Source organism: Panthera leo, chromosome E1 (genome assembly GCF_018350215.1).
Source record: "Panthera leo isolate Ple1 chromosome E1, P.leo_Ple1_pat1.1, whole genome shotgun sequence".
In the NCBI taxonomy this organism is placed as follows: domain Eukaryota; kingdom Metazoa; phylum Chordata; class Mammalia; order Carnivora; family Felidae; genus Panthera; species Panthera leo.
This window is the reverse complement of record NC_056692.1, coordinates 162,828-176,636: the sequence shown is the minus strand read 5'-3', so window position 1 is coordinate 176,636 and position 13,809 is coordinate 162,828. Positions and strand designations below refer to the sequence as shown.

General features: G+C 52.1%; 1 protein-coding gene across 4 annotated transcripts in view; it reads left to right on the top strand.

The window, feature by feature from the left end:
* The window catches only part of ZZEF1 (zinc finger ZZ-type and EF-hand domain containing 1), a 101,117-nt gene that overhangs the window by 45,449 nt on the left and 41,859 nt on the right, over positions 1-13,809 (top strand). For all 4 annotated transcript variants that reach the window (XM_042917010.1, XM_042917008.1, XM_042917009.1 and 1 more), the window contains exons 19-28: positions 2,002-2,161; positions 3,270-3,391; positions 3,496-3,618; positions 4,437-4,603; positions 4,681-4,762; positions 5,510-5,711; positions 6,528-6,676; positions 7,715-7,955; positions 10,337-10,416; positions 12,497-12,590. In XM_042917010.1, the coding sequence (XP_042772944.1) occupies positions 2,002-2,161; positions 3,270-3,391; positions 3,496-3,618; positions 4,437-4,603; positions 4,681-4,762; positions 5,510-5,711; positions 6,528-6,676; positions 7,715-7,955; positions 10,337-10,416; positions 12,497-12,590 (1,420 nt within the window). The remainder of the gene's footprint in view (positions 1-2,001; positions 2,162-3,269; positions 3,392-3,495; positions 3,619-4,436; positions 4,604-4,680; positions 4,763-5,509; positions 5,712-6,527; positions 6,677-7,714; positions 7,956-10,336; positions 10,417-12,496; positions 12,591-13,809) is intronic.

Sequence of the window (13,809 nt, the reverse complement as noted above, 5' to 3'; positions counted from 1 at the left end):
TCTCGGGACAGGATTCAGGATCTGCATTAGACGAGGCACCGCTGGGACTCTGACGGGACCAACCCCTGTGACTGGGGGACCAAGAATTGCTCTCTGGACTAAACATGGACCAGGGCAGCTGTGACCATGGGACAGGCCAGACCACATCCTTGGGACATTTAATGACGGCGACCTCACGATAACGTGTTTTTTGTGGCTGAACTTTAGTGTCTTTGAGTCTCCTACGTGTTTTTTTGTTGGCGCTTTCCTGTTTCCGTGTTGCTGCCTGAGCCACACTTTCATTCATTCCCGGCTGCTTTGCTTTTAGGGAGAGGGCTTGGGCTGTGCTGGGTTGTCATTTGCCAGGGTCGCCCTGCGGCAGGCCACGGTGCTGACCTAGGATTACTTGGAGTCCAGGGATGTTGGTCTCCCGCAGCGATGCCCGTGTTCTTTACGGCAACGTGCTGACCGCCCAAGCCTTACCTGTTCTCGGTCAGCACTCTGCCCATGCTGTCACGTGAATGTTCTGTTTGGCTGCTTTCTGCCTTCTATCTCATTTCCAGACTCTTCGGCCCCTCTCTTGAGTCTCCCTTAAGGGTCCTCCTGCAGCCTCCACCTGCTGCTCGTCCGTGTTTGTGGTGTCTGTTAGCCTCCCTCGTGCTCCTCTGTCTTTCCTTCCACCACGTCCACATTCGTGCGTGTGCTAAAGGCCACTGACGAGATGGGCAGAGGCCGGTATTTGAAGAAGAGAATGATCACGGATAGACTTAGAACATGCTGACTTTGGGGCTCCGGCAGGACTCGAGGCGGCAAGAGCCCCTGGACACTCAGGAGCGGAGTCAGTGCTGAAAATTCCGCAGCCGTTGACCAAGAGCTGAGAGTCGAAGCCGTGACTGTGGTGCCCGCCCGCCCCCCACCCTCACGCCGCCCACCTGTGGGCGTCTTGAGGAGCATCTCACTAAAAAGGCAGCCAGGAGAGGAGGAAGGAGTGTCGGGAAGAGATCCTGGGAGACAGAAGCCCAGGGAAGAGGGAGTTTCAAGGACAGTGAACGTTCAGTCTCCTGAACGTCAGGAGAGCCACTGACGTTAAGGTTGAGTGATAAGGTTTTGTCCCCTAGGTGGTGGCTGATGCCTCCTGGGGAAAGGCAACTTTGGAAAACGGAGCTCACCTACAAAAGAGGACCTACCGACAGGCAGTTTAAAGACCACCTGTCCATTTTGAGAACTAAACAGTCCGGGTAGTTTTGAAATCTCCCTGCCCACCCACATGCCTGTCCATGGCTCACCATCCTCCTTCCTCTCCAGGCAACCACCCTTCTGAAGTTTATATTGATCATTTCCTGGGTTTTCTTTCTAGCTTTTCAAACACAGCAGCTTTGTTTCACCTGGCGTCAGCCATTAACGGAGTCACGTGGCGTACGCACAGTCTGCTGGGACATGCTGTTTTCCCTCAACGGCGTTTTTGAGACTCGGCTGTGATTTATTTATCCATTTTACTTTGCAGGGGTAATCGGGTTGTTTCCAGATTGGGGCAATAACACGGAAATTGTGAAAGAACACATCTTGGGGTTCTTTTGCACATGAATTTATCCCTAGAGGTGATAAATCCCTAGAGGCTCTCTTCAGAGAGCCTCTGGAGAATAAAGTTGCTGGTTAGAGGGCAGTGGAGGGTGAGGAATTATTTTTAAGGTGGGAGAGGTGTGGGTGAAGGATCAGGGGAAGGATCCAGAGGGAAAGGGGGTTTACAGATGTCAGAGAGAAGAGGTGACCGGTGGAATGAGTCTTGTAAGGGGCTGAGGGGAGGGCACATGCAGTGAAAACCACCTGGAAAGCTGGAGGGCGAGAGAGGACCTTTCATAATGCCGTTTTTCGTGCTCGGTTTCGAAAAGCTGAAAGCCCTTTCTTAGCTATTCCCCATTTCCCTAGAATTTTTTGCCAGCGATGCCTGTTCTCGGAGAACGCCCATGCCTGTGTTCTGTGAAGAGCTGGCTGTAAACATTGTATCTGTTTCCTCCCTCCTAGTGTGAGCTGTTGGTGCTCAGTGGGGCCCAAGGGGAGGCCGGCTCTGTGCTCTTCTCCCTGTTCTGGGCGGTCCAAGGCAGCCTGCTGTCCTGGTGCTACCTGCAGCTGAAGAGCACGCACTCCGGAGCCCGAGAGCTCGCCGCGGACCTCCTCGACCAGTGTGAGTGTCGGTGCTGGACACGAAGCCATGGGAAGAGAGAGGTGTCTGGGTTTTGACCGTCCTCTTTAGTGCCTCACGCATGGAGTACGCGTATGGTTTTCTCTTCTTTGTTACAGGTTATACCTGTCTCTGGGTGGTTTTTTTCTTCTTAAAATAGAACTCTATGGCATGTCTTTTGGCCCAGAATTTTCTGCTGAATGTGATAGTATGCCTAAATGGGTTAAAAAAAATTTTTTTTTTAATGTTTATTCATTTTTGAGAGAGACAGAGACAGAGCATGAATGGTGGGGGGAGGGGGCTGTGGAGGGCAGAGGGAGAGGGAGACACAGAATCTGAAGCAGGCTCCAGCTCCAAGATGTCAGCACAGAGCCGGATGCGGGACTCGAACCCATGAACTGCGAGATCATGACCCGAGCTAAATTCGGATGCTCAACCGAGTGAGCCACCCAGGCGCCCTGCCTAAGTGTTTTTTGTTGTGGGATCAGATCATTTCACAGCCTAAACATTGCTCCTGGATGTGCAGCACTCTTCAATAGAGTCTGTCATGTCCATTTTAATCAAGTTATCCAAAAAAGAAAATCCTGAATTTTTAAAATCTAAGGTATATGTGAGCCCTGCTGTGGTCTTTGCAGATACCGAAAATCCTCATACTCATGTCCTGTAAACTCACAGAGAATTAGTTACATGACAGCCACCAGGTTCTGAGAACCGCGGGTGTGGAAAATTCAGCTCTCTTACATTTGGTCTCAGCATTGTGACAAAACTGCTGATGGAGTAGAGCCCTGGGGCCACCGAGCAAAGGGAGAGGCAGCCTGGCGGCCGGGTCCGTCAGCCAGTAACCCTTCACTCACACGGGTGGTGTCTCCACCTTGTCAAAAAGTAGTAAAGACAAAAAAAAAAAAAAAAATTAACTCACTTTAAAAGTGATCTTTCTTGAGATTTGCACTGCTTTTCCTTCCCAGAGGGAAACATAGTGGTCTCGTGGTCTTTCTGACGTGGAATCCCCCTACAGCGTCTGTGACCCTCTCCAGCTCTGTCCTTGAAGACGACCAAGCAAGTGACGTTTCTACCGTGTATAATATTAATTACTGTCTTTATGTTTTGGTAGATGTGGCACAGTTTCTGGCGAGCTTGAGAGTGATTTTGGAATCCCTTTTGTCACAGTATAGTGGAAAGACCCTTGTAGAGAAATTGTGTAATTCGGTGTTTTCGATGGCAGCTCGTCAACTGGTAAGACACGGTGACGGCCTTTGTGAAGCAGGAGGGGTCGGTGGCCCGCAGCCCTGGGCAGAGTCTGAGGCAGGCGCCCAGTGCTTTGTTAATCTTCCTTTTAGGTCATCTTTCTCCTGGACTTCTGCACTCTGGACGTTTCGCACTGTGTGCTCCTGAGAGAGTTCAGCACGCTCCCGGAACTGTTGAAGCAGCTGTGCAGTGACCCTGAAGGAGGGCCAAATACGGTAATTCGAGTGGGCATTTGAGCCCCTCTGCGTCCCCTCTTGAGAGTGATATGATGCTGCTGAACGAAACCTACATCATGCACATCTACATGAACAGACTGCCTCTGGGAGGACCCCGCCCCGACTGCCTCTCGCTGGTTTGCTAACAAGGATAAAGGGTGGCCCCAGCTGGTCTGGCCTGATCAGCGTCCGAAAGGAAGCTATACCTAGGTTAATTTCCTTTCCTAGCACATGAACTTACATAAAAGCCGCGTAAGTGAAAACCAGATTGAAGTCTAGAAGAGAGAACGTATGTCGAAAGGCAAATTCGAAGGTTGGGTATTTAAAAGAATTTTCTCCCTCCTTAACCTTACAGGACACAAAGATTTTTCACTATCTTCTTTTAATCTCAAAATAACTCTGTGGAAAGAGAGAGGGCATGTATCATAAAGCCTACTTTCAAGGTGAAAAGGCAAAGACAAAAACACAGGGAGGGCGAAGAGGAGATGAGCTCAGATTTGCCAAGGTCCCACATTCGGTGTTTTTTTCGCACTGGAAATTCAAGTGGGTAGTGAGTGGTCTCCAGGAATCAGCTCTGCCCCAGCCAGAAGACAGAAGCTAATCACGGAAGCACTGTAGTGCCCTAAAAGCCACTGCTCGGGGGGAGACGCGTGGTGACCGGGGCGCGCGGGTGGAACCCCGGGATACTTTGAGTCCGTGCGGCAGTTTGTGTCGGCTGCCCACGCCGTCTGCCCGGGTGCTAACGCGGCAGCCCCGTTGCCTGCGTGTGTGGACACGAAGCGAGGGACGCTCTCTTGCTTGCTTGTTCGTTTGTGCAGCTCGATGTGGAGCCTTGGCCACAGGAGCGTCCGGTGGTGTTACACACGTGGACGAAGGAGTCTGCGCACAACTATGAGAACAACTGCCACGAGGTGTCCGTCTTTGTTAGCCCGGGCGCAACCTGTTTTGAGGTGGAATTTGATGAGCGGTGTGAGACTGAGAAGCGGTAAGACGCTCACGCTTCCCCCTGGCGGAAACGCTTAACGTGAGCGAGGCCGGGTAACAGCGGTTCTGCCTTCACAGGTACGATTATCTGGAATTTACCGACGCTAGAGGTGGAAAGACACGCTATGACACCAGAGTCGGCACTGACAAGTGGCCCAAGGTGAGTGGTGCTCCCAGGAGGAGGTGGCGTGTGCACTTCCGGACCGAGCCTCTGCCTTTGGCAGCCTGTGGGGGGAAGGGCGGCTGGGTGTTGAGGGGAAGTGTTGGTCACACTCTCGTAAAAGGGAGGGCTGGTGTCAGTTCACAAACGACAGCCGGTCCTCTGTTTCGTAGGTAGAGGTATCTCGGAATGTGGCCTCGCCCCCGTTGGTTCACGTGTCGTTTCTGGCTGCTTTGGTGCTGCAGTGTAGAGTTGAGTGGTCGCAGCAGAGACCACACGGCCCCAGGGGTCTAATAATTTACTGTCTGGCTCTTCACAGGAAACTTGCCAGTCCCTGGTGTGTGTCACATTGTCCGGTGTGAACGGGGAGTTGGGATCCTCAGTGTGCAAGGGCCAGTGGGTCCCGGAAGGCCCGGAGCATGTGGGGAGAGCCAGGAGGGCCCCGCCGCGTTTTCTGGCGCGGGGTTTCCTCTCCGCTGTCGGTGGTCTTGGCAGGGAGCGGAGGGACGCACAAGCACCGTTTCTGGCCGAGATGGGCGTCCGGGGTTTAGAGAGCCTCACTAGGTGCAGGGGTGAATTTTCTGTTCCAGTCGTTGCGTTGTACGTTTCTCCTTCATCACCTCGGTGGGCGTGGCCAGATAGAATGGCGAGAATACAGACTGGTTTTGGATTTAGATTTTTTGAGTCTTGGAGAACGGGCTCGGTACCGAAGTGGCGCTTTCTCGTGGCTTCTGTGTTTCTCTCTAGAAAGTGACCTTTAAGGCTGGCCCGCGGCTCCAGTTCCTCTTCCACTCTGACAGCAGTAACAATGAGTGGGGCTACAAGTTCACAGTCACGGCCTACGGTCTGCCTGACGTGGCCGTGTCGTGGGCGTCGGATTTACAACTGCTTGTTTCCCGGCTGCTGGGTCGCCTCGCTGCCCAGTGCATGGCGCTCAAGTCTACGCACAGTGAGTCCGTGGGGGAGGGCCAGGTGGTGCCCCGTCACAGGGCCCTCTAGACCAAACCGGAGCACGGTGTCCACTGGGTGTTATTTCCGTAGTTTCTTGACGTGGACTTTGGAGCCTGTCACAGAGGGCACATGGGGCACGGGGCTGGTGTTCAGCAGCATTGCTGTTGTTTTCTTCGCTCTTGTTAGTGAAATCTGGAAGCCAGAAATAGAATAAGCTCTGTATCCTTTAACCACATGAGGGTTTTTGTTAAATATGGGAATGTGGATTTTGCCGTAAGGTGATTTTTCAGCTTAGTTATTAAATGCATCTAAGAAACAATAATTATAGAATAAAACTTCCTCATGTATTTCATTTCTCTTTCACTTTTTGAGGCTTTCCGATTGTAAAAGTAGAATGTCATAGAAATTGCATACTGGGAAAATCAAGGAGAAAAGCCATTCCTAGTGGGGAAAAGTATTAACATTTTAATATAGCTCCACCCAGTCTTTTTTTACATCTGCTCATAAGCACACAAGGGTGCGTATTTAATTCTCATTTTTTTTGCAAACCCAAGCTTACACCTTGTGAGCATTTCCCGTGTCCCTGAACACCTGTGCCCGGTCTCCAGCAATGCCCCGGAGCTGAGCCGGTGGCACAGGATGGGTTCGCGGTGGGGAGGGGTGTTTATCAAGTGCCGCAGTCATGTTGCGGTAACTGCGTGGATCCCTTGCTCATCTTCGAGCGCCCAGTGGTTGAAACCTCCTTTTGGGCAGTTGACAGACTCTCGGTGTCGCCGGGAGAACAGAGCTCTCACGAGCCTTCTTCTCTTTCCAGAGTTAGGGGGCGACGTGGCCGTGCCCCCGGCAAAAATGGCGGCGGTCCTGAACTCCCCGCTGTGGAAACCGGTCTTCCGGCATCAGCTGTGTCTGGAGCTGGGATTAGCAGCCAGCTGGCCCACTAGCCCGCGCCAGGATAGTAAGGAGGTATTTACTGTCCTGGCGTCTTTCTCCCTGCAGTGGAGTCCGCTCGCTCACCGTCGCCGCTTTGAATCACGAAGCGTCCCTCCCACTCCCCCACCCCCCGCCAGCTGTTAGCCCCTGGGAGGCAGGGTCCACCCCTGGTTCACCTGGTGTCCACACTGCACGCTCGGTGGGTGGTGGGTGACCCCAGCCGAGTGGCGTAGGTGCTCAGGAAGGCTCTCTGCACGGAGCTGCTGAACCGGCCAGTTGAGTCCGCCGCTGGTGCCCGCTGAGTCAGACGGAGTGAACGATTCGTGTTGCACTCTTGTCCGTGAACGGCGGCGCTCGTGGTATTTCGTCAACTAAACAAGTTTGCCTCTCGTCCCCTTTCCGTCGCCCTGCCCTCTGTCCCTGCTCTACCTCTTGTCCCTCCCTCCCCCAAGTCACTCGGAGGTTAGCTGAGGGTCCAGGGCCTCTCCCCCGCCATCCTCTCTCTGTAGATGTGGCTTTTTAGCTGCGGCATCGTCTTATCGTCCTTTGTCATCCCACTGCCGAGCACCAGTAATGGCTCCCAGTGCCCCCAGGGTGAAGTCCGAGCTCCTCGGTATGACGGTCGAGGCTCTATCCCATCTCCTTTCACCTCGCCAGTCTGCCCTTTTCACCCCCACCCACCGCCCAGCCCCGGGTGAGACTTAAGGCCAGGTCAGTCTCGCCGCTGACTCTTGACTCCGGCTCAGTCTTCAGGGTCCGGCCCGAAGCCCACTCCCTCCCAGAGGCTCTTCTTCGTGACATCAGCCGCCCCGGGGGCTCTGTCCGGTGGGCTCTCGGCACTGGGCATCCCTCCCTGGCATTTGGTGCTCGATAACCTTTTGCTCTGTGGTGGCGCTGGGTTCACGCCCTCACCATCTCCCTATGTTTACCCTGGTTTTCAACCCGTGTACCTGTGTGGTTTCCCCAGAGCACCCCGTGTTTTGTCCTTCTCCTCCGGCCCGGCAGGTGCTCGCCGAACCGTACCCCTCGAACGGCTGCGCTCACCGGGACCCGTTGTTGTTGTTGTTCCAGGTCACGCGCATCCCCGAGGACCCCTGCCGCCGTCTCCTTCTTGAGTTTGTACAGGCAGACCCTGCCCAGAGCTGCTGTGGGCCACTGTCAGAACTGTGCAAGGGACTCATACAGGCATGTAGAAAACAGGCCCCAAAGACAGATAGAGTTGCTGGTTCCACTATTGATCAAGCTGTGAACGCCACCTTTGCTGCTCTGGTGTGTCGTACTCCAGACTTATATGAGAAGCTGCAGAAATATGGTAACTTATACTACAGGGAATATTTCTCATCCGAAGGCCAGTTGCTAAGTTTTAAGAAAGCGTATCTTAAGTGAAAATTTTAAAATATTTTCAAATATGAACGTGTTTCTACCACCGTAGACTTCCATCTCATTAAGTCCTACTCTGCCGGTCAAGAGATGCGTGACCAGTTTATAGTCAGTGGATTGTCGTGCGTGGCAAGTGGCCTTGAGTCTCCTAATCGACAGGTCACTTCTTTCTCCACAAATCTCATGGAAAACTGCCAGCAAGTTTAACGGGAGGAAACCCTGACTTGGGTTTAGTCTCAGGCAAAACTGTAAACTGGGGGCCGGTGGCTCTGACCTTCCAAGAGATGCCGGTTACGCCCGGACCCGTTGAGGTCACTCAGTGTGCTGATAATCGGGGACGGGAGCGGAGGTGTCCGCTCGCACCTGCACACACAGCTCCTGTAGCGTTGCCCCTGCTCAGCCTCCTCTGTGGGCAGCAGGCTCCTTGCCGTCGCGCGCACCTGTGTCCACTGTGCGTGCAGCCTGCGGCCTCATAATAATCTCTCTCCTCGTCGTCTTTCAAGGGAAGAACATCTCACACTCTCCCTAAAGACGACATGGGGTGTCCCCGAGCACTTCTGTGGCGCAGATGGGATGAGCGGGCGTGGGTGGTTTCTCCCACCTGAGCAGGTCATTGACGGCTGCTGTTACCGCGATCACCGCGAGGGTCACTGCTGCCCTTTTTGCCCTGTTCTTTGGAGCTCACTTTGCAGAGTTTATTTCCTGATTTCTAAAACATCTCCATTAATCCCTCCTCCTTCAATTCTTAACTATTTCCTTTAAGAAGCTGCTCAAGTAAACAAAATCCACATGGAGGCACGAGTGATTTATGAAAACAGCCGTCCCATGGAAGAGTGTATCTCTGCTAGGGGGTGGCGATGTGTCCTGTCAGGTCTTGAAGCAAAAATCCAGTGTATGTTTTCACAATCAAATTATAGTAAGAGAGCTGGACCGTCTCAGTAGATGGACAAAAGCCGTGTGAGTTGACAGCTAGGAAGCAGGAACACCTGGCTGGTTTTGTCGGTAGAGCCTGCGACTCTTGACATCGAGGTCGTGAGTTCAAGCCCCACGTTGGGAGTGGGGTCTACTTAAAGTAACAATTAAAAAAATAACCAACAAACCCTGAGAAACAAAATTTTTGGCTGGTTGCCAGTTCCCTAGCTCTTTTTCAGATTGTGTTCAGATATCACATATCTTATTTCAGGAGAGAAACACACAGTCTGATGTGGGAACTTGGAACACTTTGCCGAATATAGGCTGTTCCCAGGATACCCGCCACTCGGGCTTTGGAGGCACCGTTGGAGGCCCTCAGTTCCTTAGGGCTGTTCACAGGTCCTGAGGGATGGGCTACTTTAAGGGTGGCCCTTGTCTAGATCACTTGGTCACCTTTGTGTAAAAGTTGGTCAACCTTTCGCACTAGAAATATATGGCAGGAGTCTTTGACCTAGACGGGAAACTACGTGAGGGCAGGGTCCAGGTCTGTGTTCGTCAGCATTGTGTCCCCAGGGCCTGGTATAGAGCCCGGCACATCCTGCACGTTCAGAAAATTGTCCTCGCATCATATGTCCGCTTGCCAGAAAGCATCATGCTGTTCTGACACATTCTCCTTGGGTTTTTACAAGACAAGAAAGAAGCAGGGCTCATAGGTCTTTCTTTTAAACAAACAACTTTTTTGTTATGTTTCTGATTGTAAGAATAATACCCATGGAGGAACTTAAAAAGTACAGAAAAGCTGAAAATAACGATCAATTATAATCTCATCAGTTCAAGAACAAGTCTATTAACATATTTCTGCATATCTACCTGGCCTTACGGTATATATGTACCTACGTGCACACTGTGTTTTAAATTCATATGTTCTTTATAAATAGATAATTTTGTTTACACTGTTTGAAAGCTGACCTTTTTTACTTAATTTATACCGTGAACCTTTTTCATGTCAATAATAATAATTATTATTTTTTAATAACTATTTTTTATCCACTTTTAATACTCTTTTAATATTTTTGATAATTTACTCTCATATTTTTACTTTAAATATCTTACCCCGTTTAATAGTGTGTCCGTTTCAGATGTTGTTCACTTGAAAAGGGTTAGTTTGAAGTAACACAGAGAACCCATTCCAGGTATTTGTGGCTTAACTGATCTTTATTACGTCCAAGCGTCTTCCTGCCCGCAATGTGTGTGCCTCAGGGAAAAGACTCTGTGTTAGTAGTGTTAGGAGGTTTAGAAACTGATTTGTGCATAAATTTGATTTGGTCGCATCATAAACTGATTTGGTCGCAGTAGTGAATTGAGCTAACTGAGCGCCCTCTCCTTATCTCCTCTCCCCAGTAAAAAGTGGGGGCCACACAGCCCTGAGCGAGGAGTTTGCACAGGTGTACTATTTGGCAGATGGGATTCGGATATGGATGGTAAGATTTTCCTTGCATGGGATCTTTATGCATTTTGAGTTTTTCCCACCATGGTTTCGTTGTCATTAAGGTGTAACAGCCCTCTTCTCAAGAGCGTAACCTTAGGAATTTTTTAAAAACTCAAGTTCAGTGACAACATGAAATGCTGTAAAATAATTTAGAACCCTTGAAATCGTAGTGTGGTGAGCGCGAAGGACGTTCAGAGGAAACAGGGTGCGTGTGGGGGGCTGTCACCCCAAAGGCCACTCTGCGGGACCTCGTGGACCAGGTGGAAAAGCACTGTGGTAGATACGGGACAACCACTCGGGGCTTTCAGTGGGGGAAAGGCCATTGTCAAAGGGGGGCCCTTTCTGCATGGTAGAAAAGTGGCTCCGTAGTGACCGTTCGTTGGTGACAGCCAGGAACTGGAGGAACACAATGTGCACCGGTAGGAGGACGGACGGCGAGACTGTGTGTTACCTGGCTGCCTCCGCGACGCTGCAGCGTGAGGCGGTCACGTACCGCTGTGCCGCAGCGACAGTGAGCGAGGCGAGCCACGCGTGTCAGCTCGCGCACGGGTGACGGGCAGAAACCAGTCCGAGAGGAAGTGCGAGTGTGCTCCACCTCACGTTAAGTTGACACGCAGCCCGGGTCTGTGGCGCCATGGTGCCACATTCGCACAGGAATGGCGAACGCCGTGCTCGGGAGGTCGTTTTTCTCAGGCGTGGAGATGGACCCTACATGTTACTGTTTACGTGTTCACAGTCGTCTTAAACGCTGTGTAGTGATTGGAGGAGGGGATGGACAAGGAGACGGAGTGCAGGAGACTGACCGTGGTCCCTAGGTAAACGTGACAGCTGCTCCAGGGGTAGGATGGTCAGGCTCCGTGGCCGCGGTTGAGGGGTGCACAGCGGTGTGGCGTCCGGGACCGTTCCCGCGCTCCTGCCTTGGTGACTTGCTGGGCGCTGGAAGCATTGACCAGACGGGGGAAAGCGCTGGAAGCGTTGACCGGACGGGGGAAAGTGGCCTTGGGTCTTTGGGAGTAGGGGGTGAGTTCAGCCTGGGACGTGCTGAGGATGAGAACATACGGGTTATCAGAGACGCCTGGCGGTAGGGTTCAGCAAACGTGGAAGAATCTCACTGGTGCTTCACGGAAACGTCAAAAGAGGGATGACGAAAGCTTCACGCCGTCGGGGATGTTTTTTTAAGGCGTGAGTTTACCCGGGAACAGAGAGGCCTGACCAGGATCCATAGCGATCGGAGCATACACACCAGATGGATAGGTAGATGGGGACCAAACGAACAGATTCTCAGAAGAAACTGAGAGGTCCTGCCCTCAGAACGGTGCGAGGAGGGCCAGAGCGGCGCTGGCAGAGGAGACGGGGCGGGCAGTGGCAGTCGTGGAGGACAGCGTGTCCGACACAGGCTCATTCCACAGGCGGCTCAGGTGAAAGGGTTTGGCAGTGGACGAGGCACAGGCTAGGCCACGCTTCTGGTCTAGCGCAGCACAGACTGCCGATAGCTGGACAAGACGCCAGCCTCCTTCCCCAGACCGTGGCCTCTCGGGTGGCACAGACGGCCTGCCGCCTGGGCTGTGCGCACTGTGGCTCCCACTGTGTGACCACCGCCCCCTGCCCGGCAGGCTCGGTGTCGCTTACGAGCGTCCCCTCACGCAGACAGAGGGGAGGTGAGCTTTTGGTCCAACTTCAGCAGACTGGAGGTGTAACCCTAGCAAGACCCTTCGCTTCTCTAGACCTCTGCTGCCTTAGCTGCGCTTGGTCAGCTGTGGCTAACGGCCCCCCCAGCTCCAGTGTTCACAGTTTTCGAATAATAGGGTTGGGGTAAAACCCCCTCCAAACAATGCATAGTTGAAAAGAAAGCAGTGTTGCACATACACCTGCAGACACATCCATCTTTCAAAGTCTGGCTTACTCCCAGGACAAACAAAAGCAACTCAGTCCCGTGTCCTTGGTGGCTGGACAGTAATGGTACGGTTCTCCGTGATGTCAGTGCTGCTGGGTGTGTTTGAAGTAGCATCCTGTGGCTGTTCTGGCAGCCTGGCCCGGACAGTGTGGTCATGTGGCTCCGCCTCTCCCCCCAGCTAGAGATGAAGCAGAAGTCCCTGATGAGCCTGGGGAGCGAGGCAGAAGGAAGGCATGGGTCCGAGGCTGCCGAGCTGAACCCCGAGAGCCTGGGTGAGTGCGCCACTCAGCCTTCTGTCTGCGTGGCCTAGGGAACCGGTGACCCGTCTTCTGGATTGTTTTAGTTGAAGGTGTGTTGACCTGAGGAAAGTAGGAGGACAGGAGCTACATGTAGTTTCCAAGGATGGTCACAAAGAGAAAAATGCCAGAGGAGTAATTGTTTATTTTTTTAATTTTGTTTTTTAACATTTATTTATTTGAGAGAGACAGAGCATGAGCAGGGGAGGGGCAGAGAGAGAGACACACACAGAATCCAAGGCAGGCTCCGGGCTCCGAGCTGTCAGCACAGAGCCCGGCGCGGGGCTCGAACCCACGAACCGTGAGATCATCACCTGAGCCGAAGTCGGACGCTTAACCGACTGAACCACCCAGGTGCCCCAGGAGTAATTGTTTATTAATATGACCCAAATGCTGACTCTTTCTCATTACTTCTCTTAGGAGAGAGACGTCAGGTGCTTTTGAGCTACATCTTGTTAATGCGTTCAAAGTGTGCTCTCACTGAGTGTTCAGTAGATTAAGGAATTACCTGCTAATTTCTTAGTGATATCATGGTCAGTTTAAGAACTCTTACTACTTTAAGGGCCTGGGTGGCTTAGTCGGTTAAGTATCCGACTTCGGCTCAGATCACTATCCCCGGTTCGTGGGTTCAAACCTCGCATCCAGCCCTGTGCCAACAGCTTGCTCAGAGCCTTGGAGCCTGCTTCAGATTCGGTCTCCTTCTCTCTCTGTCCCTCCCCTGCTCTCTGACTCTCAAAAATAAATAAATGTTTAAAAAAAAATTTTTTTAATAAAACCTCTTACTACTTTAGAGAAATATGTTGAAGCGTTTAGATGAAATAGTGCGATATCGTGGTCTGCATGGAAATAATCCAGGGAGGGAGCGGCTAGTGAGATGAGACTGGCCTTGGGCTGGCGTTAGGGGTGCACAGTGGGGTCCTTATACTCTTCTCTCTGCATGTTAGAAAACATCCACAATAAAACTTAAAAAAAAAATTTTTTTAATGTTTATTTACTTTTGAGAGAGAGAGGGAGAGAGACAGTGTGAGCAGGGGAGGGGCAGAGAGAGAGGGAGAGACAGAATCCGAAGCAGGCTCCAGGCTCCGAGCTGTTAGCACAGAGCCTGACGCGGGGCTCGAACCCACGAGCTGTGAGATTGAGACCTGATAGGAAGTCGGACGCTCAACTGACCGAGCCACCCAGGCGCCCCAATAAA